Source organism: Psammomys obesus, unplaced genomic scaffold, assembly GCF_907164565.1.
Source record: "Psammomys obesus unplaced genomic scaffold, mPsaObe1.curated_primary_1811, whole genome shotgun sequence".
Lineage (NCBI taxonomy): Eukaryota > Metazoa > Chordata > Mammalia > Rodentia > Muridae > Psammomys > Psammomys obesus.
This window is the reverse complement of record NW_026596109.1, coordinates 16,859,883-16,887,766: the sequence shown is the minus strand read 5'-3', so window position 1 is coordinate 16,887,766 and position 27,884 is coordinate 16,859,883. Positions and strand designations below refer to the sequence as shown.

The 27,884-nt window shown below is 37.8% G+C and overlaps 1 protein-coding gene across 1 annotated transcript; it reads left to right on the top strand.

Annotated features, from left to right (window-relative positions):
* The first annotated feature begins 787 nt into the window (after positions 1–787).
* On the top strand, positions 788–27,884 carry Pnpt1 (polyribonucleotide nucleotidyltransferase 1). Its single transcript, XM_055628769.1, has 25 exons — positions 788–957; positions 3,264–3,324; positions 3,903–3,977; positions 4,606–4,711; positions 6,933–6,982; positions 8,090–8,153; positions 8,249–8,296; positions 9,124–9,237; positions 9,382–9,568; positions 10,218–10,269; positions 10,755–10,812; positions 12,079–12,175; positions 12,485–12,587; positions 16,054–16,124; positions 17,380–17,416; positions 18,037–18,103; positions 18,183–18,272; positions 20,365–20,418; positions 24,154–24,260; positions 24,972–25,043; positions 25,129–25,192; positions 25,655–25,738; positions 26,371–26,454; positions 27,635–27,741; positions 27,825–27,884. Exons 1-25 carry the CDS (start codon positions 788–790, stop codon positions 27,882–27,884), a joined length of 2,082 nt encoding a protein of 693 aa, XP_055484744.1.

The window sequence follows — 27,884 nt, the reverse complement described above, 5'->3', positions numbered from 1 at the left end:
ATTTGCTTGAGTTTATGACACAAAATTACTACGACTCTAATTGTTTTAGATTGCCAGTAAGAAACAAAGATACACTTCTTCCTATCTTTATGCACTTCCCCAGCATTTACAACTGAATGAAAGCTATATTGTTCAAGGGGTTCTCAAAAAAAAAAAAAAAAAGTGTTTGTTTTGGTTTGGTTGTTTGCATGTGTGTAGGTACACGTGTGTGTAGGTGCGCGGGCTTGTTTGTGGACGTCCTTGTGGAGGCCAGAGGTTTACGGAAGGTGTCTTGCTGGATAGCACTCCACTTCCAGAGCCTGAAGCTTTAAGGCAAGTCTAGCACACCAGTTTGGCACTTGGAGGCAGGTACCGAGAGCTGAAGTTACCGGTGGCTGAAACCACCGGTTGAGAAGAGCCCTTCCATAGACACGAACCTAGATCTTAACAGAACCGAATAAACATGTGTTGTTCAGCACTTCTTTATTGTTAGCTACACATTGTTCTGAGTTCCTTTTAAACCGTGATAGCACACAAACACACGCACACAGCATTACTAAAATGGCTTTCTTTAATTCTGTGTAATTTTTTTTTTTTTTTCCTTTTTTACGGTAGTCTTTGCTTTTCGCTGGTAAGGATACAAAAAAAAAAACGCGTTCTGGTGGTTTGACCCTCTCGGAACCACGTAGACAGACACTGGTCTGTTTCCGCGGCGGCGCCTAGGCACCACCGTACCGGAAACGCGCCGGGCCCCGCCCACGCCGGGCTGACCAATGAGGCCGCTCGGGCCCTTGGCGCGCTGGGTGTCATGGCGGCCTGCAGGCAGTGCTGCCGGTGCCTGCGGCTGCGGCCGCTGGGCTGCGGCGCCCTCGCTCCCCTCGGCCGGCCCGGGCAGGCTCGGGCACTCACCAGTTTGCAAGTGCGAGCTCGGTGGGACAGCGCCGGCTCCCGAGCGGTGGCGGTGGACCTGGGACACAGGTAAGGAACGGCGGGCGCTCGCAGGCTTCCCACGCGGTGCCCTGCCCAGCCACCTCTGTAGGCAGCTCCCCGGGGTGGGACGCCAGCAGCCTGAGGCTCTGGAACCTCTTCACCCCAAACCTGAATGCGAGACTTCCCTTTCCGGGTTGGAAGTCTGTCTCCCTGGGCCCTCCCGTTTCCTAAGCTGGCCGCTGCCCTTTGCCTCTTGCTCCGTGGTGGACTTCCTTGCTGAGTCTGATGCACACAGTGCCCCTGACATCCTTCTGTGTGTTTTCTGAGACCTCGGTCTCGGTCTCTGAAGTAGGAAACCTACCACTACCACCTCGAGTTAACGCGTTGTCAGTGTGTGCTCCAGCTCAATTGATTGCCAATAGCCAGGCCAGGGTGAGCCGGAGTTGGGACTGTGATTTTATTGAATGATTATATGATTGTTGTATGATTCACACAGTCCTGTAAAACCTGCAGTGAAGGTACGATTACCTTCATTTTGTAGTTAAGACAACAAAAGGTCAAAAGGTATACACTTCTCAGAGTTAACAAAACTGGGACAACCCCACACACACACACATACACACACACACACAAACCCCAGAGGCTACCCATGTAGTATGGGTCCTCTGTGTATTTGGAGATATTTTATACATATAACATTGAAAAGTAAATTGTTAAGAGGCAAATTTAACCACAACAAAAAGAAAATACCATCAATTTAAGTTTTCTCAGAAACAACCAAAAGCACCTGTGCCCCTCCCCCGAAAAACCTTTCTGCATTATCAGAATTCATTAAACAACAATAAATACACAGACTTTATCAGTTCTCTTAGCCATTTGCCAGGTAGTTCTAATTTCCTTTGATACAACCTGGCTGTTTTGCAAACGGGATTTCTTTTATTCAGCTGTCAATTAGTAATATCAGCTTTCAGATTGCACATTACAGCTTGCACAGAGTGACTGCAGAATTAAAGAGGCTGCATAGTTCAAGGATTTGAAAAGACTCACCAGACTCGAGGCAAAGAGCGAGGACAAATACAGAGAGACTGCTGCTGGTAGTCCCATTTGGAGAGCTGTTGGAGATCCATAGGGCCAAGCTACATGGTGGAGCTCAGCTGAATCTGTAAGGTTCAGAACTAGGTCCAGAGGGATGGCCATACAGATATGAAGACCAACAACAGTTTGAGGGGCCATGCACCCAGTGGGGACCAAGCTCAGCTGAAGCTTTAGGGACAGTCAGTCCTCTGCCTGTCAGTCCTTTGACACACAGCCGGTGCCCAAGCAGCAGATCAATGTGTTTGTCACTATTGGCATCCTTAGATGTCTTTCTAAAGGGTCCAGGGGAGGGTGTGGCACTGTTCCTTCACTCTGTTTGATGAGTTCTTGGCCCTGTTTTCTCTCAGACCCTTTAATATACCGATGTGTTCATATATGTGTTCTTGATATATTTGATAAGCTTATAGAGCATACCTTTTTACTTTTAGAACTAAGTTATTTATACATCTGTGCCTTGTGGGTAGTTCTAGACAGGAGCTGGTATTTACTTGCATGAGATACATCATCCTCTGTGTTTGGGCTTTTGATATCACATCAAAACACATTTTCTAATCTAGTTTATGGAGATTTACTCCTACTGTTTTTTCCTAAGTGTTTTAAACTTGCTTTAAGAGAACAATACCTAAAATGTATGGCTTTTTATTTTTGTATTGAGTATGTGGCTTTCCAGCCATCTCACACCTTTGGCTGAAAAAAGACTTTTTTTCCCACCATTAAATTGTTTTGACACCATTGTTGAACATGAAAGTCTTTATTGTTATTATTGCTACTAAGTTTCTAAGCATTCAAAATATTGTTACTTCTCAGAAGTAGCATTTTAGGGTAGCATAAAAATACTGCTATATATCAAAACATGAAAGTCTTTGTAGTCAATATTCAAAAGTTTATATTTTTTTTCAGAAAGTAATACGGAAATTTTTAAAAGTATGTTAATAGGGAAGAAAAGAGTTTGTGTGTTAGGTTTATACAGCCAACAAGGCAAGGGATAAGAGATGGGAATTTATAATTAAGAATCTTGTTTTCTCCCTAAAGTACTTTCTGTCTCCTCCAGACGAATCCTTTGCCTTGGTTTCTATCATCTATAAGCTGTACTTAAATCTCCTTTGTGCTTTTGATGATCACAAATCCTGCTTACTTATGCTTTTTTATGAAGGGGAAACATGAAGATTGTGGGCTTTTTTTTTTTTTTTTTAAGTAAAAAAAAAAAGTAAACACTTGTACTAGTGTCATTTTGTATTTAAATTTTTATTTTCAAACAGAAAATTAGAACTATCCTCTGGAAAATTGGCAAGATTTGCAGATGGCTGTGCTGTGGTACAGGTAGGAAACTAGTCTGTTTTAGTCATAGTGACTGGCTATCTTTGTACCATTATAAGTCATCAATAATCAATGGTATCAGGAGCTGGTTCAGATACTAGTATAGGTATTTCTAGTGTCAGAATAGTAATTCTTGGAAATTTTCTTATTGTCTAAATTTCCTCTTAAAGAGTAAAAAATATGATTCCATTCATTGACATAACTAAGCTATTAATTAAGCCATTTCTTCATGTGAAAACCTCAGTAAATATTCTAATACTGAACTTGGTCAGATAGGAAGGATCAAGATTGGACAGGTTGTAATTACATGAAATAAGAGATCTTTTGTTGAGCCAGGCTTAGAGGTATAAGCATTTAAACCCAGTGTCCTGGACCTCTGCTGGCAGAAATAAGTAGATCTCTCTGAGTTTGAGGTCTACATAGTAAATTCCAGGCAACCAGGGCTATTAATAAGACATTATTTCAAAAAAGATAAGAGATCTTCCATTGAGTTTATTTGGAGTGGGGTTTCATTCAATTGCTGTTTATACATTAATGCCTGATTTCAAAGAAATTTACTGTTATTTGTGTGTTCAATCAAGTCAGGTGATACTGCAGTTATGGTCACAGCAGTCAGTAAAACAAAGCCTTCACCTTCCCAGTTCATGCCGTTGGTGGTAAGTATTTGCTTACTTATCTGAGTCTCTAGAATGGTATAAGTGTAAAATTTGTAATACCCTGTTAGGTGTCTGAGGTTAAAATTAAACTCTATAGCAAAGAGTGGCCCTCAGACGTTTGAGACTGTGTGTTGGTTACAAGACTGACCTGATTGCTAAAGGTATGCTTACTCCAGAATATCCAGCTTGATGAGGTTGGTGGGAGTGCGGGAGGACTTGTATGTTAAGGAAGCAATGAACTCGTTTTTGTGGGGTTTCTTCCAGCTTGAATCTGCAGCTATATGTTAAGTGAATTCATTAGGATTTTTGTGTCTTTCTAATATGATGAGCAGAAGTCAGTTATGTCTCACAGGTGTGATGCACAGAAAGCAGGGGAAGGGGACTATAAAGTAGTAAGATGCAGCAGTCACGTGGCTGCTAAGTGAAAGGCTTTGTTTCAATGGTCGGTTGAAGCGCTCCATATACTCTTCCTCCCTGAAGAGGTGTAAGAGAAAGCTCAAAGCAACTAGACTACTTGTAGTCTAGAATAGTTGTTAGTAACTTCAGGAAAATTGGTGCTTTTGTTGCAAATCTTCGGATATACTTTGTTACCAGAAAAAGGAACCTTAATTCTTGATTGCTATCTCAGGTGGACTATAGACAAAAGGCTGCTGCTGCGGGTAGAATCCCCACAAACTACCTTAGAAGAGAGATTGGCTCTTCTGACAAAGAAATTCTTACAAGTCGAATAATAGGTAAGCTAGCAGCCAAGGCACTTCCCTCCCCAACTGTGCCAGTGTTCACATCGCTTCTTTTCCATCTGCATTCTACAGTGTCTCCCAGGCTTCCTTTCATTGTATGACTGTCAGTCTGTTCCTTCACTCAGATGTATGTTCATGAGAGGAAAATCCTCACTGCCAAATCCTTATACCTAGTATACTACCTGGTGAAGAAGCATTCAGTAAATATTGGATGAATGAATCTGTTGAACGTGTGAATTCCATGCCCATGTCTGTTCTCTGATAAATTTATTCCCTTGTGGTTTTTCATTTTTATGTTCAACTTACTAACTCCTAAAAGCATTGTATTTATCAGCTATTGAAGTATATCAACTTCCAAGTGTTTTTGTGAAGGAAGAGGCTTGAGTGTTGTGGGGTGCCAGAACCCACCAGCAGAGTCAAGCAGTTCCTGAGTGGGGAGTGAGGATTGAAATAATTAAAGCAAAGTCATACTGCACTTGGGATTGGCTGTCAGTAAGACTGCAGCGTGAGCTTATTCCACAATTCCTTTTTATAGGCAAAGCTAAAACAAGTCACATCAATACAAGAAAGAAGTTTGAGGAACTGCCAACCTTTTTTTTTTTTTTTTTTTTTTTTTTTTTTTTTCTAAAACTACTTCCCTGTAGCAGTTAAGGTCCAAGGAAGGTCACACAAACAAGTTTTAAGGAACTTGGTGAAACTTCCTCTTTTCTCTGTCTCAAGGTAAAGGCCAGGATGAAAACATTTTTTGCTGATTAATAAAGCACCCTTTTGCTCAACCATGTTTGTAGCAGCTTTATTCGTAATAGCCAGAATCTGGAAACAACCCAGATGTCCATCAACAGAGGAATAGATACAGAAATTGTGGTACTTTTACACAATGGAATACTACTCAGCAATTAAAAACAAGGAAATCGGGAATTTTGCAGGCAAATGGTGGGATATAGAAAAGATCATCCTGATTGAGGTATCCCAGAAACTGAAAGACACACATGGTATATACTCACTTATATAGACCTATAAGATAGCATAAACATACTAAAATATGTACACCTAAAGAAGATAAACAAAAAAGAGGTCCAAAAGTAAGATGATCAATCCTCATCTAGAAAGTCAAAGGGGATGGACATTGGAAATAGGAGAAAACAAGTAACAGGAGAGTAGCCTACCACAGAAGGCACCTGAAAGACTCTACCTAGCAATGTATCAAAGCAGATGCTGAGACCCATAACCAAGCCTTCGGCAGAGTGTAGGGAATCATATGAAGGAAGGAGGAATTAGTATATCCTAGAGGGGACAGGGAGCCCCACAAGGTCCAAATATATCTGATCACAGGGGTCTTCTATGAGACTGTTTATCCAACCAAGGACCATGCATGGATATAATCTACAACCCCTGCTCGGACATAGCCCATGGTAGCTCAGTATCCAAGTAGGTTCCCTAGTAAGGGGGACAGGAATTGTTTCTGACATGAATTCATGAGCTTCCCCTTCCCACTGGGGGAGGAGCAGCCTTGCTAGGCCACAGATAAGGACATTCCAGCCATCCTGAGGATACCTGATGGGCAGGGGCCAGATGGAAGGAGAGGAGGACACCCCCTCTCAGTGGACTTGGAAGGGGGCAGGGAGATGAGGGAGGGAGGGAGGGGAGGATTGGGAAGGAAAGACGGAGAGAGCTAAAGCTGGGATACAAGTGAATGTATAAAATTATTTAAAAAGAAATAAAAAACACCCTGACAAAGCAGCTCTCCACAGTGGGGGTGGTGAAATCAAGGGCCATCCACAGTAAGCAAGCACTGTACTAAGTTATATTTATAAGTATTCCTCAGTCACAATAAAACGAAAAACTATGTTCGTTTTGTCTTGCTGGTCTTCAGTCTCTTCCCCTGCTTTGTTAGGTAATGGTCTGCATTAATGAAAGTATTGTTTATCTATGGGTTTTTTTCTTTTTTTTTTTTTAGTTTTTGAGACAGGGTTTTCCTTTATGTAGCCTTGATTGTCCTGGACTCACTCTGTAGACCAGGCTAGCCTCCCAACTAACAGAGATCTGCTTCCCCAAATACTGGGAGTAAAGGCATGTGGCAGCTATGAATGCTTTTCTTAACACATGGTCTTTTGTTTGTGTCTGACATATTCAACACCTATTATGTTAGTTCAGTAGCTTTTATTCTAAAACATCTCTGCAAGGCCATTTAATATATTTTCTTTTGTTTTGACAGATCGTTCAATTCGACCTCTCTTTCCAGCCGGCTATTTTTATGATACTCAGGTAAATTCTGCTTTGATTTGTTACTAGACATTATATTTTTTAATTACTCAATTTCTATAACTGGAGAGAAAGCTTTATAAGGAATGTTGATACTTGTGCATTCTACTTTAAGTCAATTCAAAAGGCAGTACTTGGGAAAACGTATGTGATTGGTGCCGCTGACACCTGAATTATGAGCAGGAGTACGTGACTGTTGGGAACTCTCCAGGAAGACTGAATGAGAATCTAAAACGCCCTGTGTTAGGAAACAAATGAGTGTACATAAAAGATGGTCAGTCACGGGTGGTGGCCACATGAGTGGCTGCACTTTATTGTAGGTCAAGTTAATAGTAGCCCACTATGACAACCAACATAACTAATTGTTTCTATTTGGTATACAAGATAGAAATCTCTGTAGCTCAGGCTGGCTTTAAACACTTCACAGCAGCCTAGGCTAGCCTCAGACACATGGCAGTCTGTCTGCCTTCGCTTCCACGTGCTGAGGTTACAGCAGTGAGCCATCATGACTAACTTATCACAGCTAATTTTTATAACATCTTTATTTCTAAGCCTTCTGAACTTCTATTTTAACTTTTTAAATATGCTTTTCTTTCCTCATGGTGATTATACTTTAGGTAGGCATACTTAGGTAACTATTTACTTAACTGCACTAAGTAGGTATACCTTTGAGAGAATATCAGAACCTCAAGGAAATTGTTCTTTAAGAATTTAGCACAGGTACATCATTGCAGTGTCAGCTGATAATAATGCAAATACATAGCTAACATTTACAGAATACTTGTAGTGTAATGTACTTTAGTTCTCACATGAACCCCTTAGGAATATGCCATATTTTTTTTTTTCTAAAGATGAAGAAACAGAACTGGGGAGGTAGCTTGGTAGTAAAAGCAAACCCTAGGTTCAACAATGCCCAGTAGCCATGCATACACACCATTAAAAAGAACAAAAAAAGGAAACTCAAGTTTTAAATGCCTAGTGTCAAGAATTTAAGTGATGTTAACTCTAAGGGATTTGGATATTGATCATATAGTTCTAATATTTTAGGCCAGGTTGCTGATTATAATCCTCCATGTGCCTGGGTGTCTAATTTGTTTCCTTTATTGCCAGGTTCTTTGTAATCTGCTAGCCGTAGATGGTATCAATGAACCTGATATCCTAGCAATTAATGGTGGTAAGTATAAGAACACCAACTAAAATGATCACTGCTGATTTCTTAAAGCAATGAAATATTATAATTTCAGTTTTTTATTTTTCTCCCTTTTAAAGCTTCTGCAGCCCTCTCCTTATCAGATATCCCTTGGAATGGACCTGTTGGTAAGTTACAGTTTGAAAGTATGAACCACTGTTTATATTCTTTTAGTAATAATGAACACGTTATTGGTGCTGATTTATTGCTTCATGGGAAGCTGAATGCATTCCAAGATTTCTTGCAGGTCATTCAGGCATTCTCATCCTTACTTTGGATTTTGTCACCAATAACCAACTCTGTTGCAGTGTTATTGATTTTGTGGCCCTAGACTTCTTAGATCCCTTCATATTTGGTATCTTAGCTCTCTTTACAGTGGAGAATTACCAGAGTATATACTCTTTCAAGATAAAACCATCATGTTTGTAACTTATAATTCTGTAAGTTGTAACCAGGCAATCAGTGAATGACTGAAGTGTCCTCAGTGCTAGCAGCTGGGCTAAGCAGTGAGGAGAAAAGGCCATCTGAGTACTAACAATAGAAAAATTAAAGAAGCTCTTCTTGCTTTTAGCATGAGTAAGGGAAAGATACAAACATTTATATTTACAAACATGGCACAAACAGGCCAGGCTGTCAAGTAGGGCTTCTCAGCATAGCCGGTATGTCAGTGAAATGTTAGTGAGAGGGGTGCAAGCTTTTTTTTTTTTTTTTTTTTTGACAGAATAGTCTGGACAGAACATAAACAGATGTGCCAGAAATGGTTGACTGGACTGATTCAGAGCATTCCACTGAGCCAACAAAGTAGGGTGGGATAGGATGCTCTCTGGACCTTAACAATGGGAAAAATAGAAATGTCATGTTGTTGTCAAAAATACAATGGTTTGAAGCTGTTACTAGAATAACTGAAAATTGCAAGTTTTAATTAAACAGTTGCCAACATTTTAATATCTTTTAGGGGCAGTACGAATAGGAATGATCGATGGAGAATGTGTTGTTAACCCAACAAGAAAAGAAATGTCTTCTAGTACTTTAAATTTAGTGGTTGCCGGAGCACCTAAAAGCCAAATTGGTAAATAATTTAGATGCATTCATTCTGGATTTTACTTGCAACATTATACTTTCTTTTGTTATTTGTGTCTTTGTTTTTTATTCAAAAATACTACATTGGTGAAGGTTCTAAGACAGTAACCATCCTCTTACTTTCTCTAACTAGTCATGTTGGAAGCCTCTGCAGAAAACATTCTACAGCAGGACTTTTGCCATGCTATCAAAGTGGGGGTGAAGCATACCCAGCAGATAATTCAGGGCATCGAGCAGTTGGTCAGAGGAATTGGTGTTGCCAAGAGGACACCCCAGAAGATATTTACTCCTTCACCAGAGATTGTGAAGTACACTCATAAGTAAGAACACCTGTGCACCTGGGCAGCTGTCACTAGGTTCAAGTTCCTCTAAGGAAACGCACTTTCTATCGCTTCACGTGCAGCACTTTTCTGCTTTTAGTCATTACCAGAAATACCTATCTGATGCCTACAAGAGGATAAACACAGTTAAACACAAACTTCATCCACGACAAAAGTTTAAATTGTAAATGAAAAGGACAAACATTTGTTGTTTAAAAATCATATTCTTTATTTCTCAATGTCCAGAGAAAAGAGAATAAAACATAAGATATTTGAATATCTAGGAAACCATTGGATTTCTCAAAAAGAAATGGGTTTGAACCAGCCCTGTACCCAGTGCTTAGACAGTGCTTGGCAATGCTTAGAACAGACAGGGAGGCACTGAGCAAATAGTGAATCTAAGTTGGGATTAAATGAGCAATAAAGAGGAAGTGGGGAATGGTGCCATGTGAATGATTTGGCTGATGTGGTAAGAAATCTGGTCAGTGTGATATTAAGCACATTAGCAGTGACATGCAGGACTATCTGATCTATGTGAAAGGCTTATTATTTCATTTGTAGCTCACTGCTATTTATAATTTGTCTCAGTTATAAAAACTTCATAGTTTAAATATTCAAATATTGTTAACATTTATTTTATACTTAATAGACTCGCCATGGAGAAACTCTATGCAGTTTTTACGGATTATGAACATGATAAAGTAGGTATACCTTAGAAGATTACTTCTGTAACTCATACAATTTTGTTTGTACATATTATTCCTATTAGGGATGTGGCTCAGTGGTAGATCAGTTGTGCAGCATTCATGAGGGCCTTTCGTAGATTGGCAGCACTGTAATAAAGAAATGAATCTCTTAACAAAATGTTGAATGAAGCAATTCTCCTTTGAGAGCTCATAACCACACTTTGTATCCATCTTGCTTCCTTTCTGGTGCCTTTCTTCTTGTTAACTCTAATCTCTTGCCTTCAACTGGGTTTTTCTTTGTAGAGCTAAGTCAAAGTCTACCTGTTCTTTCCTTAATACACACTTTAAGGAAATGTGCAAATACATACTTGAATTAATTAAATCAGGTTTTACCCTTCCAGGAATGTTACTATTACTGTTCTTACAGTTTGTTATTTATGTAACATTGACAATAGAAATGTGAATGTCATGTTTATACACTAATATCAATGCTGTTTTAGATTTCCAGAGATGAAGCTGTTAACAAGATAAGATTAGATACAGAGGAACAACTAAAGGGTAAATTCTATTTTCACCTTCAAAGATGTTGAAAGAAAAACAAATTTTTTTAAAAAACACATAGATTTGTTTTCATATTTCAATGTTAAGACCTTGAAAAACGATTATTCTCATAGTTCTTCAGTTTTATCTTGAATTTGTAACGAAGATAGGTAAGAGGGTGGCTGTCACATTAACTTTGAGAATCTGGCTAACAGGCTTGGGTAGGCACCTAGGAAATAACGAATGTAAAATGTTCCTTTCTTATCTGTTTCAGTATCTTTGGGTGCTAGTCCTATAGCCTATCATTTGAAAATCTAAAAACTGCTCTTTAAAATTCTTGAGTTAAAAATGAAAACACAGCCAGGCAAAACTTGGGAGGCAGAGGCAGGAGGATCTCTGTTAGGTCCAGGTCAGCCTGATCTACATAGTTCCAGGACAGTCAGGGTAATGTAGAGAGACCCTGTTCAAAATCAAGAAAACAAACAAACAAAAACCAGTAGTTGAGAATATAGCTCAGTGGTAGAGTGTTTGCCCAGAATGTGTGAGGCCCTGTGTGCAACCTTCAATACTAAATAATAATAATTAACAACAACAAAAAAAACTTTAATAAATTATTGAGTCTATCTGTGAGATTACAGTACCAATAATACCTGGTTTATGGAGATTAAATAGGTTAAGTCATGTACATCTCTGTACCTGGCACATAGTCATCATTCAGCATGATGCTTTGTTATTCTTTACGTTGTCTGGGACCACACAGGGTAGACTTTTAGATTAACTCTTCACAGTCACTAAGCAGAGTATCTTACTGTATAACATCATTCTTGTAGTAACTTGAGTATGAGTATGGCTTACAGTTCTTGTTAATTTTTCCACCAAGAGAAAAGTGCCCTCTTGTGGAAGTGTTTATCAAATTTTAAAATAAAAATTCTTCTGCTATATTTATATTAATGCGATTACTTGTAATTATCTTCAAAAGTTTAGGCTTTTATATTAAATCCCTTTTACCAAGAATAAGAAATGATGGTCAGCAAGGTGGCTCAGCAGGTGACAGAACTTGCTGAACAAGCTTCAAAATCTGAGTTTGATCTGGTTTAAAAAAAAAAAAAATTAAGCTAAATTCCTAAACTGGCATAAGAGAATTTGATTAATGTGCTTTGTCTCAGGAATATATGCTCAGCCAGCTCCCTTGGCTTATCACTACAATACTAGATTTGATGCTGTGAACCTTGGAGAACTTACATTCCAAAAGGATAAAACCTTTGATTTGTCTCTTTTCTATAGAAAAATTTCCAGAGGTCGACCAATTTGAAATAATAGAATCCTTCAATGTTGTTGCAAAGGAGGTTTTCAGAAGTATTGTTTTGAATGAATACAAAAGGTAACTATATCTTCCTGTGGCAGAATTGAAGTAGGTGCTGTGCCTGCAAGTTGTCTCGAGGGAAGAAGCTGGTTTCAGAGAGTAAGGAGTAATGCTCCTCTTATAAATGAGCACCTACTAGCTCTCCTGCTGTTGAGTCACACCTCCACACACTGACTCAGTGGAAGCTAGAGTGGAGCCCAAGCATTTATATTAGAGTTTAAAGTTTTAACAAGTTACTGTAGGCAGCTGGCGTTTAGAAATTAATGGTGGAGATAAAGAAATCTAGTTTTTCTGATTTCCCGTATGGCTTTACTACTTTTCTTACAGGTGTGATGGGCGAGATTTGACTTCACTTAGGAATATAAGCTGTGAGGTAGATATGTTTAAAACACTTCATGGATCAGCATTATTTCAGAGAGGACAAACACAGGTAATATGTTTGGAAGTCACTTAATTATATCTTGTGGTTTATTACGGTAGGGCCAAATGTTGATTATTAACCTTATAATTATTACAGCAATGTAGCTAACCCACAATTACAATCAATAAAAGACAGATACCTGATAGGTTTTTCAAATAGCCTTATCTTATCTGGGGCAGGGCAGATATTAACCCTCTAAACCTTTACCTTCCAGTCCCATCCCAGGCTACCTTCCACCTATAATCCCATAAATATTTCCTTTGTCTTCATCTGGGCCACTTCCCATTCATGCCTGCCATATGTTTCTCCCATGCTCTCTCTGCTTCCCTCTTCTTCCCAGACCAGTGTCCCCAATGATCCTTCTATTCCCGAAGCCCTTGAACTTTAGCCATGCCTACCTTCTGCCCTGCCCAGGTCTTTTAATCAGCCAGTCGGGGATTATTGGGGAACATTCCTTCTCATCACATGCTTACAGAGACAGCTGAACATTATAACCATGCCCATGGCAGGGTGGTAACAAGATCTCAAGGCACCTGCATGAATACACAGCACCAGACCAACCGCCAACAGTATCTGCTCTAAGTTGTGTGTGGCAGATGTGTTTTGTATGTCCTTAATTTGAAACCAGGGAACCTCTTTTGTTGTGTACAACTACATTTGCCAAGAAAGCTGACATGTGGGTTTCTGGTGATTATACACTGTCTCCACCCCCTATCTCTCCATAGGTGCACTAGATTTATAGATGCATACTACTACTGTGCCCAACTTTTTTTTGTTTTTTTTGAAAAAGAGTATCTGGGCTGGAGAGATGGATGAGTCAGCTGTTGAAGAGACGACTCACAACCAAAATATAAGAGACAGAGTCTCCTGTTGTTTTATTGTGATGACCTCACTATTGTAGCCTAGCCTAGTCTGAAACTCGTGAGCCTCTTGCCTTTGCCTTCTGAGTACCCTGAGTACTGGCATGACTTAATGTGTTTATTAATATAATTTAAATAATATCAAGATATAATTTAGTGTAGTAAAGTATACATTTTTAACAATATATGGAATTTTTGTGTATTTTTTTTTTAAATTGTTTTGTTTTTAGACTCTCACTATGTGGTTTAGGCTGGCCTGGAGGCTCACTGCAGCACAGGCTGGCATCAAACTTGGGTTTCTCCTGACTGATTGACCTGGTATTCCACTTAGCCTGATGCTTAAAGTATTTGATTTGGTATGTTTAAATTTACATACCTGGTTAACATTTGCCATAATTAAGAAAATAATGGCACAGGGCCATACATAGCTCAGTTTATCTCTATAGCTCCTTTTCCCTGCTCTGCTCTCCACAGGAAACTGCTTTTGTTGCTATATGTTCATTTCATTTTCCAGAACTTTTGGATATTTTTAGTTTAATATTAAAAGCACAAAATTAAGTTACTACATCTTGTTTTAGGGTGCACTGTCATTGTTCATCATTCATGATCTTTGCATGCTTTCTACATTTACTTCAAACCTGTCTTACTCTTTTTCTTTACATAGATACCTGTTCTCTGATACTTACATTGTTCCAATATTCACTTGTTCATTTACCCCTTTGTTTATCCATTGTTTCTGTATGGTTTAATGCTTGATGCCTCATTTTCTTACATTAATCATGCTTCATTTTGCTAACCGAATAAGCACAAAGTTGTATCTTGTTGCTTTAGTTTATTTGAGAATCTCCTTATGTGATCTAGTGAACGGGATCACTGTGTGAGCCACACCCACGAAGACTGCATACCTATTTTCATGCAGATCATTTCACCTAGAGTTGTGTGTCTTGAACTTCTTTCTGTCCTCATTACTTTTGGGCTGATTTATTTTTCTATTTTTAACATTACTTACAGTACTGTACCTGCTATTTTGCAATAATTTATCTCCTTTTTACTTTCTATTGAACATCACTCCTTATTTCTAGAGTTACAGAATTAGGTACCTATTGTTTTTTTCTTAGCTTTCTAACACTAATTTAGACAGTTAATATACTTGGAACGTATTCCTGCATATGGTGTATAGTGAAACCAATTCACAAATCATTTATTTTTCCCACTGATTTTATATTAAAGGTTATAAATACCCATTGTTTTGTGTATTTTTCTGGGTCAATATCATTTTCATTATCCAGCCTTTTGGGTACACCTTAATGTCTATGAAGTACATCTTCACTGTTTATATACCCTCTTTACAAACTGTTGGAGCTTTTCACATACATTGGTTCTTCATTTGAATGTTAGAAGTATTTCGATTTCAAATAGTCCTTTTAGAATTACATTAGACTTGCACTGATTTTGAGAAATGGAATTTTGACAGCTTGAATTAGTGCTTACAGTAAATATAGTGCATCTCACCTTCGACTCACTTTCTCTGTGCCTTTCACTGAAACATTAGAGACAGTGAAACATTAGGTGTCTTGGATACTTTTGTCATCTCTTCTCACAGGCCTGCCTTCTAGCTGGAGGGCAAGGTCAGTTTATGCTTAACCTAATGACTAATATTCGAGTGTGGGGTTGCTTGCTTTTAACCTCTTTGAGCACTTAAGAGATGTTGTGCTGTTTTTTGTTTGATGTGCTGTGTTTTCTTCTTTTTGTTTTTCTGTGTTTCTCTGTGTAGCCTTTGTTGTCCTGGACTCACTTTGTAGACCAGGCTTGCCTCAAACTCAAAAAGATCTGACTGCCTCTGCCTCCCGGACTTGTTCTTTATTTTTTCTCTGATGGGACACATTGAAATTATTCCTGTATGTTATGTATTGTTTTTATGTGAGTGCTGTCAAGATGTGTTCTTTATCTTTGGATTTCAGCATATGAGTGAAATATGGTTTTCTTGGAATATGTCATACTTAGAATCAACAAATATGTCTTTTCATTAAGCCTGAGACTTTTTAGCCATTATTTTTTTCAAATATATATGACTCTCCTCTGGAATTATAAGTACATATGCCAGTCTCTTTCATGTTATCGTACAGGAACCTGTGAATATGTTCCCTTCAGATTGAGTGGCGGTTTCTTTTATGCAGTAACATTGGTTTTATGAGTCTTCCCCTCTCTCCACCTCAGCACTACTAGTGGGCCATTTGGATTGTTGACATTCACAGCTTGATATTTCAGAGTGAATGTCTACTTACTCTAATAACTCCCGTGGATAGCATTGTATATTATGTATTTATATATTACATCTTTCTTTGTAGAAGGGTTAGGTAAGTTTTCAGATAGTTTGGGGCTAGGAGTGTAGCTCTGTAGTAAATCACATGCTTAGTGTGCAAGGCCCTCAGTTCAATCCCCAACACATACACACACACACATATACCAAACCAAACCAAAGTAAACAAACAAAAAAAACCCACAACAATAAAAAACAATTACCAATTGTATAGACTAACAAACTATGTTTCATTTTAGTTTTAACCTCTGTTGTTAATATTTTAAAGCTTAAAGAATAATTTTGTTCTTTTTAGGTACTCTGTACTGTTACATTTGATTCATTAGAATCCAGTATTAAGTCAGATCAAATTATAACAGCTATAAAGTAAGTTTTGTTATATTCTGTGTTCTTTCACTAAATAGTCTTTTTGTGTATATCCTAGTACTTTATTCTACTTTCATCATTGGCAAACTCTTAAAGGGCAGTGCTAGTCTTTTTGTTTGTTGTTTTGAGATAAGGCCTCAGTCTGTAGCCTATACTGGCCTCAGATTCTTAGCAATCATCCTGCTTTAACCTTATGAGTGGTAGAATTACAGTTGCAAGCCACCATAACCACTTTATTATTATTTGAATAGCCTTGTATGGCACACTTCATTTTTCTGTTTACAAGGTCAGAATTGCAGAGGATGCTTTTCTGTTGGTGGACCGTATCTTCTGAATTGTTGGCTTGGAACACATTTGGAAAGCACTTACTCTGTAATGTGATCACATTTAGCTTATGTCCCTAGAAACGGTCCCCAGGAGCAACTTCTCAGATGACCTTGAATAAACTTTGCATTACAAAAGAGAGAGCATCATGCGTGAAGTCCCAGGTGATAAAATAAGCCAGAGGCTATTAATAAAATCTCTATCTAGTCTCAAGTAATATTAACTTTGTGCTCAGAAATATGGGCTCTCCTCCTGTTCCTACAACTTCAGCAGTAAAACTCTGTTCATCTGCTGAAGATAATGTCTCCACCAGTGCCACTGCATGATGGTCCTGAGCCTCACAGACTTACAGCCTAGCTCATGGTGGGGTTGCTGGCCTCCCCACCTGTTTTTCATGTACATAATAAATCAACAGGTGGAGGCTGGAGATGTGTATGGTTCAGTTGGTTAACATTGGTTCAGTCTCTGTCACCGCCTAAATGGGCCATAGCCCACACTTGCAGTCACATACTGAGGAAGAGCAGGAGCCCACGGCTGTCCTTTGACTATACAGAGAATTGAAAGGTAGCCTAAACACAAGAGACCCTGCCTCTATAAAGCAACAACAAAAGACCAATTTGTTTGTTTGAAGGAAAATTGTTTTCCTCTATCAACCTAGAATTCAATTGTAAGTCCAGCAATAGGAAGGCATCTCTCAGCTACTCTACTCAGGGGGCTGAAGCAGGAACATTACCTAACTGAGGGGTTTGAGACCAACCTGAACAGCATAGCAAGAGAAAAAGAAAAAAAAAATCCCATTCATCCTCTGTTCTTCAAGTTTTCTTTTTCCAACCAACTCTTATTAATACTCAATTGTTTTTCTAAAATCATAAAAAACCTTTAGTGATTTATGTCCTAATAATGGTTTTAATATCATTCCTTTTTCTTGTAGTGGAGTAAAAGATAAAAATTTCATGCTGCACTATGAGGTAAGATAAATTTTCTCCCCAACATTTTTATTGTGAAAATTTTTTAGGATACAGCAAAATTTTTAAAAAGCTGATAGTAAACTTCCATGTGCCCATTCCTTCGGACCTGCCATTAACATCTTACCATGTATCTGTGAAGGCTGATTTGGTTATTTTATTGCTTAGAGAAGAGATTTAGATAAGTAGCTTTCCAGTAAATAACTCCCTGTTCCCAGAACCCATGAGGTAGTTTATAATCACTCCAGATCCAACACCTTCTTCTGGCCTCCATGGATACCAGGCACACATGTACACAGACATACATACAGGCAAAACACTTATGCAAACAAAATAAAAATAAATCTTTGAATGAGATAAATTTTCATAACCATGTCCTACACTCCAATCTACTTACACAGTACAAATAGCTAATACATACTTTGGATCTTTTTCAGACACTTTCCAAATAAATAAATAAATAAATAAATAAATAAATAAATAAACAAACAGATGGTAGATAGGTAATATAGTCTTTATAACAAAAGTGGGTTTCTCTTGTACTGTAATTTCTTTTATTGTTTTGGTAACGTATCTGAGGCCATTCCATGTCACTTATGTGTATGTGTATGTTTTGTTCTCAGTTTCCTCCTTATGCAACCAATGAAATTGGCAAAGTTACTGGTATAAACAGAAGAGAACTTGGACATGGTGAGTACAATCCTAAGCTTTTATTGTATTCTTAGAGAGACTTAGCACATTTTGCTTATTGTTTTCTATTCTTATTTAGGTGCTCTTGCTGAGAAAGCTTTGTGTCCTGTTATTCCCAAAGATTTTCCTTTTACCATAAGAGTTACATCTGAAGTCCTTGAATCAAATGGTATGATATTTCACTATTTCTTTCCTAGTAGAAAAGACTAGATTCCCTGATACAGTCTTAACTTTTCTTTTTTTATTTACCTTTATTTTATGTTCATTGGTGTTTTGCCTACATGTATGTCTATTTGAGAATATCAAATCTTAAAATTACAGACAGTTGTGAGCCATGTGGTGCTAGGATTTGAACACAGGTCCTCTGGAAAAGCAGTCAGTGCCTTTAACCACTGAGCCATCTCTCAGCCCCATCTTAACTTTTCTAAGGTTATGCTATGTTTACTACTACAGAGTCTCAATCCTGCTGCAGGAGAAAATAAGTTAAATTGTTCGTACCCTTGTCTTGAATCTGTTCTTAGCTACTAAGTTATTTTGAAAGCATTCTAAATCAGAAACTAGTATTTCTCTTTTTTCATGTATTACAGCACATCTAATTTGGATTACTTTTTTTTTTGCAAACAAGCAACAGAGCAAGTTAAGCTTGGAGAGAGTAGCAGCCAAAACAGATGGATCCATCAAAGAATCCACATATCAGAGAGGAATAAGTGGACACCAGGAGAGAAACAGGGCTAAAAGGTCAAAATTAAATAGAATAAATTAGTCCATGCATGTGTCAACTAGGTATTGTCATGAGGCAGAATGGGCACAGAGTTCTGCGGGGTCTAGCAGCCACAGTGCTCACAGATTTTAAGGTAATACCATAAAGTTAGTTCAGAATGTAAACTGAAGATTTTTTTTTGTTCTCTACTAGTTGGAATTGGAATCCTGTTCATTTGTACCCTATAATTAAAGCAACAGAAATATTGCTAGGCCTTCTGGGGGTTTCTTGGGCTCAGAATCTCTGCAGCAAAGCTGCACAACAGAATTCTTTGTAATAATGAAAACCCAATGAATTACTCAATGGAGAAACTAAACTTATTTCAGTTAATTTAAATTTGAGTAATTACTTGTTGGCTAGTGGCTACTGTATTGTACTGTGTAGCCATGTACTTAGTCACATAAGAGAGATTGAGTTAAATCTCTCTTTTTTTTTTTATTGCTTACGTATTGTGTGGGTATAGGTATGAGTATAGGGGTTGGGAGTGGCAGAATTTTGTGTACAGACACACAGAGGCCAGAGGAATAATCCAGATACCCTGCTCTATCTCACTCTCTTGTTAGTTTAAAAAAAAGAAAAAAAAAACCTACCGTCCAATTTTACTAGTAAAGACTCAGGAGCCAGGTAGTAGGGTGAAAACCTGCTAGCTCAGAGAAGCAGAAAAAGCACCAGCTGACCTTCCCACTTAGCTCATATCTCTGAGGGAAAAGCCCAAAAGGCTCACTAGCTCAGGTGACAGCCCAGGAGGAAAAGGCAAAAAGTAAAAATAAAATAAAACCCAAGGTCAAAGGCTTGCTAGCTCAAGCCGAAGGAGCCAAGTGCTAAAGCTCCTTTTACTTCTACACGATATATTAAATACCCCTCAACTCAAAGTCCCTCCTACTCTTTAATCCCTGTCAGCTGGTTTCTTGCTCTGCCTCTTGACCTAGGGTCAACTTTATTAAATCCTGTGGACAGAAAGCTCGTGGATTAAAGGTGTGTGCTAGGGCTGGCTGAATCATACCATAATAAACAGAAAGTTCTTGGAGTAAAGCTGTGTGTTAGGGCTCAACCAAACCAAGCAAGAAACAGGGTTTTACAGTTCACAATCTCGGGGTTCACAGTGGGAACAAATATCCTGCAAGACTCTCTACCTTATTCCTTTGATACAGGGTTTTCCACTGAACCTGGAATGAGGCTGGTAGCCAAGCAAGTCACAGTGATCCTTCTGTCTCTGCATCTTGTGACACTAGGGGCCCATGTACATCTGGCTATACACCCAGCCTTTTTTTAATGGGTTCTAGGAATTCAAACTCAGGTTCTCATATTTGCACAAAAAACATTTTTACCCACAGAGTCATCTCCCAGCCCCTTAAGTGATTTTACAAAGAAGGAAGAAAAGACTATTAACAATTTATGTTCAAGTGTAATATGTATATGGAAATAAACAACACTAGCTGTTTTCTACATTTTAAGAAATCAATATATTACAACAGAAGTGGTTCTTTTTCTTTTTCAATAGGGTCATCTTCTATGGCATCTGCATGTGGTGGAAGTTTGGCATTAATGGATGCAGGTAAAAAAATTATTTCTCAAAACTGTTACTTTACATATATATTTCATTAGTACAGAATATAAAGATTTGTTTAAATTGGATTTTAAAAAAGTCAAAAGCAGATTATAGATTACCAACCTAGGCCTGATACAAGGTAATTACAAAGTAGAATATAAGAAATACACTGGCTGAGGTTCTTATTTTTAGCTAAAAGACACTAAATTTTAAAATACACCTAAATTTATATACTTCCCTTTGTGACTCAGTTTACTTTCTCACCTTCCAAACGTGAAGACTTCCAGACTGATTCCAGTCTATAAGGCAGTTTCAATTAGTAAACAGAAATCATTAGAATCCATAAGAAAAAGTAACCATATAATCTTTGAGTCAGTTTATACTAGCCATAGAGGGAGTGGCACTCCAAAAGCATGGTCAGGAGTGTAGGAATTCTGTAGAATTCAGTAGAAATACTGAAAGTTGTCTGGTAAAATCTCCGAGACTGTGACACTAAGAAAGAAAGAGTTCACATTTTAGACTTTCAAGAGCAGTTTCTGGCAATTGTAATGCTACTCAAAAAGAAAGAGAAAAGGTACCACAAGGCACTACAAAAGATACACAACGATTGCTCTGCTAACCTTGAACATTTACAACACAAAAAGGAAGTATAGAAAGGAGGATAAACCAGAGAAAGTGAACCAGTCATGTAAGTATATTTTAATATTACTTAAGCAACATAAAAACTTACAACAGGCCAAAGTAAAAACTGCTAATGACCTTTTCCTAGTTCTAGTCAGTAGAAATATATATATATTACAGTTTTCTACAGTTCGTCTTCATTTATTCATTTTACAAATCTTTACTAAATCAGGCACTGATCTAAGTTCTTGAGCCCCAGTGGTAAGCAAAAGAGTCATTTCTCTTCAGAGGTTGCATTTCTCAGCCAAGTCTCATTTTAAAAAAAGCAGCCAGGCTTCATGGTTTAATTCTAGTACTTCAGAGGTAGAGACAGTCAGATCTCTATGAGTTCAAGGCTAGCCAAGTGACTTAGTAAGATTCTCTCTCAATAGAACCCTTGAAAAGATTAACTGAGATATCACATCTTTAACTGCAAACACTGAGAGAGCAGACTGAAAGTGGGGCTGGTCTGTAGTCCAAAGCCTGCCTCCACTGATACACTTCCTCCAGCAAGATCTAATCACCTCTCCAAGCAGCAGCACAGTTGAGGACCAAGTGTTCAAATACTGAGCCTATGAAGGACAATCTCATTCTAACCACCTCAATGTCCTAAACATTTTTGGACCCCCAGTTTGGGGCTAGAGTGCTGGCACAGAAGTTAAGAGCTTATACTGCTCCTGTAGATAACCTAGGTTTTGGTTCCCAGTTCTTACTTCTTATCACATCAGCTCTGAAGGATCTAATGTCCTCTTTGCCAAGCATAGCACACTCATACACTCAATTTAAAATCTTTAAAAATAACAGCTCTCCAGCTTGAGGGGACAACTGAGTGATGTAGTGATTGCTGAGCATGCAGAAGTGTTTGCTCTAAGCATTCCCATCAACACAACCAACAAATCTAAAAGGTTAGGGAGGACTTAAAGGGGTCTATGTTTTTATTTATTTAAATGGATTCTATTTGATAGAGAACTCCAGGAAACACTTTGTCTAAGCAGATGCAGGCCTTGGCCAAGAAATCCAGGTGGAAGGACAAGGCAGTTAAGTTGCCATTCTGGAGCTGGTTAAGAAAAATTGGATTTAGTCCCAGTACCCACTTGGTGGCGTACAACCTCTATAACTCTAGTTCAGGGAATCCATTGCCCTCTTCTGACATCCACAGGCAACAGACACACACCTAAGAAACTGACATACATTCAGGCAAAACACTCATATATATATAAATGTAAAGTAAATTTTTAAAAAGGCATCATTATAATGGTAGTTTAAGCCAGAGATATAGATAAGACAGATTAGAATAAAAGTAATCAAGATCAAACTTGAAGAAGAAGAGAAAAACAGAATTTTATCAAAACTTGAAGAAATGCCTTTCTAAGCAAAATCCAGGAACCATGGTCTCATAAATATAAAAATTCTACCCAGAAAAAAAAATCAGTATTATTGAAGTGAACAAGCTAGACAACAACATAGCTTAATTTAATAACAATCTCCTGCTCATAATGAAAGCTCCTGTTGTAGTATTACAAGAGAAAACAAAAGGTCTTCAAAAGAGTTCATATACATGAGAACCAAAGACAAGAAGTAAAAATAAATTCTGCCATGTTTACACATACATAAAAAAAACAAATCAAGTTTCAAAAAATCATTTTTATCTTTTAGCAAAGATAACAAAAAAGGTTTAACGGGAATTATCAAGAAAGCTGGACATGGTGGTATACAGCTGTTAGCTCAGTACTTGGGGGGTTTAGAGGCAGGATGAATGAGAGTTCAAAACCAACCTTGAAATTCTGGGCCATCCTGGCCACATCACCATGTCAGACCTTGTATCAGACACACAAACCCACACATGCACATGAGGAAATGGGGGGAGGCAGTAACAAACTCCTGCATCATTATACATGACATGAAAAGTACATACCTTTGGAAGGTAGCTTGACAGTCTGAGCAGGTATAAATACCCATGCCTTTAACTAAGCACCTGTATCAGATTGGATGGTTCAGTGCAGTATGGAGAGGCCTGATAACCTAAGTTTGATCCCAGAATTGCAGAGTGGCAGGAAATAACAGATTCCAGAGTTGGCCTCTGACCTCCACATATGGCACACATTGTCTACATTTAAATACACAAAGTACACAAAATTTTAAGTTTTGTTTTAGTTGGGAATGGTGTAGCACACCTTTAATTCCAGCATTTGTGAGACAGAGACAGATAGATCTCTGTGAGTAAAAGGCCAGTCAAAACTATACAGTAAAATTCTGTCCCAATTTAAAAATTGTTTTATATATGGTAGCCTTATATGGTAGTGCATGCCTGTGACGTAGCACTTAAGAAACTAAGGCAGGAACCTACTACCCAGCTACATGGTAAAAGCTTACTTCAAAACAGCAAGGAAAACATGGGTATGTACTTTTTGTGTTTAGTAATTACATTCATGGGGATTAGTATGCTATAGGTACGAGTTAATGCATATATAACATGTTTCTTTCAAATAAGAATTTAAAGAATTTTTTTTTTTTTTTTTTTTACATTTATAGTTGTATACAGACATTTCCTAAAAGACCATGGTGAGGCAACTAAAAGGTTCAGGCTTAGGAAATTTAACAAACATAGGGTTAGAAAAAGGAACCAAAAGCAACATAGCAGACTATAGATAAGAGTTTTCTCTCTTAGAGGTTGGCCAAGTATAGTTATTACCTGTGGCTTTACACTTATTACGTTTTTATTTACATTATTTATAACTTGGGAATTTACATTATAATATAAAAGAATCAAACGAACTGAACTGGGGACTTTTTAACTTGATACGATGATTTAGATGAGACGATCATCTCATTAAAATAATATCAACAAAGCCAGGTACAGTGATGTACGCCTGTAATCCCAGCACTCAGGGAGGCAGAGGCAGGTGAATCTTGGTGAGTCTGAGTCCAGCCTGGTCTACAAAGCAAGTCCAGGACAGCCAAGGCTACACTGAGAAACCCTGTCTCAAAAAACAAAAACAAACCAAGAAAGTCAACAAAATTTCAGCATGCTTTATATATATATACTACATGAATTATACACAAACCTTTTTGTTGTTATAGGGGTCCCAATTTCATCTGCTGTTGCAGGTGTAGCAGTGGGATTGGTTACCAAAAACAATCCAGAGAAAGGTGAAATAGAAGATTATCGTCTGCTCACAGATATTCTGGCAAGTACATTCCCAGTTTGAAATATTTACAAGTATATCTAAAAGTACATGCTTAGACCAGGCATGGTAGCACACACCTGTATTACTAGTCTTAGTCTAACCTAAACTACATAGCAAATTCCAGGACAATTTGGGCCCACGTGACGAGACCCTGTCAAAACAAAAAAACAAACAAAGAAAAAGGACGTACAGAAGCCTAGAACAGTGTTATCATCTGTGGGTCATAACCCTTTTCATGGGATTGAATGTCCCTTTTAGAGGAGTCACCTAAGACCATCAGAAAACAGATGTTTATATTATGATTTATAACAGCAAAATTTCAATTATGAAGCGTCAATGAAAATTTTATGCTTGGGGGCCGCACAACATGAAAAACTGTATTAAAGGATCCTGGCGTTAGGAAAGTTGAGAACCGCCGCTCTAGAAGGACAGGCGTACTTCAGGATAGAGCAGTGTTTATTTCCTGTTTGCGTGGATTTAAAGATGTGTACTACTGTATACTTGTAAGTTAATTTTCATGTAGTTTTAGAAACAGCATGACCATAAAGTGTTATCTCCAGTGACAATGCCAAGCAGGAGAGGTGGCTCTTTGCATGTAGTGTTAGAGGACACAGCTTACTTCAGAGCTGGGACTTGACATTCTTTTACCGTGACCATGGAGGAATTTTGGCTTTGTGTAAAACTTTACTATAATTTCTTAAATTGTTGAAGGGAATTGAAGATTATAACGGTGACATGGACTTCAAAATAGCCGGTACAAATAAGGGAATAACTGCATTACAGGTATTTTTGAAACCAGCTTGTTTAATCTTTTAAATATTTACATAATGTTATGGGCCACTATTTATTTTTGGCTGTTCTATATTAGGCTGATATTAAATTACCTGGAATACCAATTAAAATTGTAATGGAAGCCATTCAACAAGCTTCAGGTAAATCAAGGTGCTTTATTTATTCTCCTTTTAGTTCTGTCTAATTTGTTTATGTGGCCTATAATTCCCACTCAACGTACTATAAAATATTGCTTTCAAAACTGAGTGTAGCTGACTGGCAGAATGTTTGCCTGTGATGTATAAGGAATTGGATCAGATCCCCAACACCATTAAAACTGGAAGAGTTGGGGCAATATAAGTTAACATGATCAAGTATTAATTATTTATCACATTGACTGAATACCCAAATGAAAGAACAATGAAACTTTAATTTTTACAAAATAAACAACTTTCGGAGTTAGAAGTCTGGAGAAGTGAATGAGGAACAAAAGTGACTTTGTAAGATAACTGGAATATGAAGAACTCTCATAGTGAGATAGTTTGGATTGCATGCCAGTGAAACTATTTCAGATTATACCTACTCGATGGAGTTAGTTTTTATTCTGTTGCTATTTCTTCTAGTGGCAAAGAAGGAGATACTACAGATAATGAACAAAACAATTTCAAAACCTCGAATATCTAGAAAAGAAAATGGACCAGTCGTAGGTAAGACATTAAAAGTATTACTGATAAAACTTGATAAACATTAATATTTCAACATTTATTACTATCTTTAAACATTTTGCTCTTAACAAAATAAGAATATTATAATACTTTGATTGCTAAATACCTTCAAAGAAAACTATTATCATTATTCATTATGTGTAGATGTGGGTGGGGTACGCACATGCTACACTATTTTTGGCATTCAGGCCAGCCTGTAGAAATAGACTCTATCCTTTGAGTCCTGACGTTGAACTCAGGTTATTAGGCCCGGCAGCATGTGCCTTTACTAACCCAGCCATCTTACCAGCCTTAGAAAAAAGATTTTAAATTTTCTTTCTATAAAAGAATGGAAAAGAACAGATATATTTACTCAGAGTTCAACATTATATTATGTATACATGTATCAAAAATCACAGTACATAAAATCTATGTGTTCTTATGTATCTTAAAAATAAATTTTATATTGAAAGAAAACCAAATGTTAAGTTTGAGAATATTAATCTTGTATATTTTTCGGTAATTTTAATCACAACAAATTTCTTCTATTTCATAAAGAGACTTGTATGTATGTTTAGGTTCGTATATCTTTGGCTTCTTTACATACTTGTCTACCTGTCTTCATTGCATTTCAGAAACAGTTAAGGTTCCATTATCAAAAAGAGCAAAATTTGTTGGACCTGGTGGATATCACTTAAAAAAACTTCAGGCTGAAACAGGTAAGGGTTATATGTAGTTTGAGGGTATTATTAAATGACAAACCATGTAAGTTTGCTATTTCATCTCTGTTACTCCAAAAATGGTATTTGAAAGGCTAAGAGAAAAAGCAGAAGAAAAGTGTAACATATATTTACTATGAGTTTTCTGTGGGACTCTTTTCTAAGTCAACAAGCCTTAATCCTCAACTATATTCAAGAAGGATAAAGCAGCATGTGGTGGGTCATGTCCACGGTCCTGGTATTTGATAGCAGCTTGAAGGACAAATTAGCAAGACCCTGTCTCAGAGAAAAGAGAAAGGATGACAAAAAAAAATCATACTTTCACATTTAAAACTAAACATTCCCAAATAATTTTTAGTTTTTCACTTGAAAAGGTTATTAAGTATTCTTACCTCTACTGCTTTGATTTAGTTTCATTTAGGCTCTTTTGTTTAAAGAGGCCTATGTGCAGAGGCCAGATGTGGTGATACACACCCTCAGTACTAACATTCAGGGGCAGAGGCAGGTGAATCTCCGAGTTCAAGGCTAGGCTGAGTTCCAAGATAGGCAGCCCAGGCTACAACTGAGATTTTGTCTCCGAAAAAGAAAAAAGGAATATATGCAGAAATAATTACATTTTAATTTGTTTCTTCTAGAAGCAGTGTTTTGATGGCTTAATAGTTATTTTGAGCTAAAGGACAAGCAGAATTGCTTTAACCAGTATTAAAAGAAACTGACATGATTTACATATTCATTCTAAAGGATGACAATAAAAAAACATGATGATGAAAGTATTCGAATATTTCTAGTCATAACTAAAGAGCAAAACAAAAACCCTAAAAGTTAGCCTTGCTGCTAGGACATGGTTCCCTGGTATACCCACAGGGCCTAGTAAATGCCAGGCTCCTGGCAGGAGAGCAGTGCATTATGCTTCATGCCCTGCAGTCATTAGGCATGCAGGGACCCATCCAGCTGCTTTGAGGTCTCCCCTCTCCACACCCCCATTCTTGTATTTGATTTTTACATTAGTCACCTCTGGTAATGAACTTGTTAATTTTACTTACTGTTTTGTTTTTGAAGACGGGGTCCTAGGCCTCCCTGGGTGCTGGGGTTACAGGCATGTGCCTGGCTGAACTTGTTAATTTGTTACCTCTTTTGTGTTCTTCCCACCCCTCATCATGATACTGGGTTTATTCTAAAGGTGTCACAATTAGTCAGGTTGATGAAGAAACCTTCTCCATATTTGCACCAACACCTAGTGCAATGCATGAGGCAAGAGACTTCATTACTGAACTTTGCAGAGATGATGTAAGTAGACATCTTATGATAGCTTTTGCCTATTTTTTTCCTGTTATCTTTATGAACCTAATGGTTTCTTTTATACTTTACAGCAAGAGCAACAATTAGAATTTGGAGCAGTTTATACCGCTACAATAACTGAAATCAGGTAA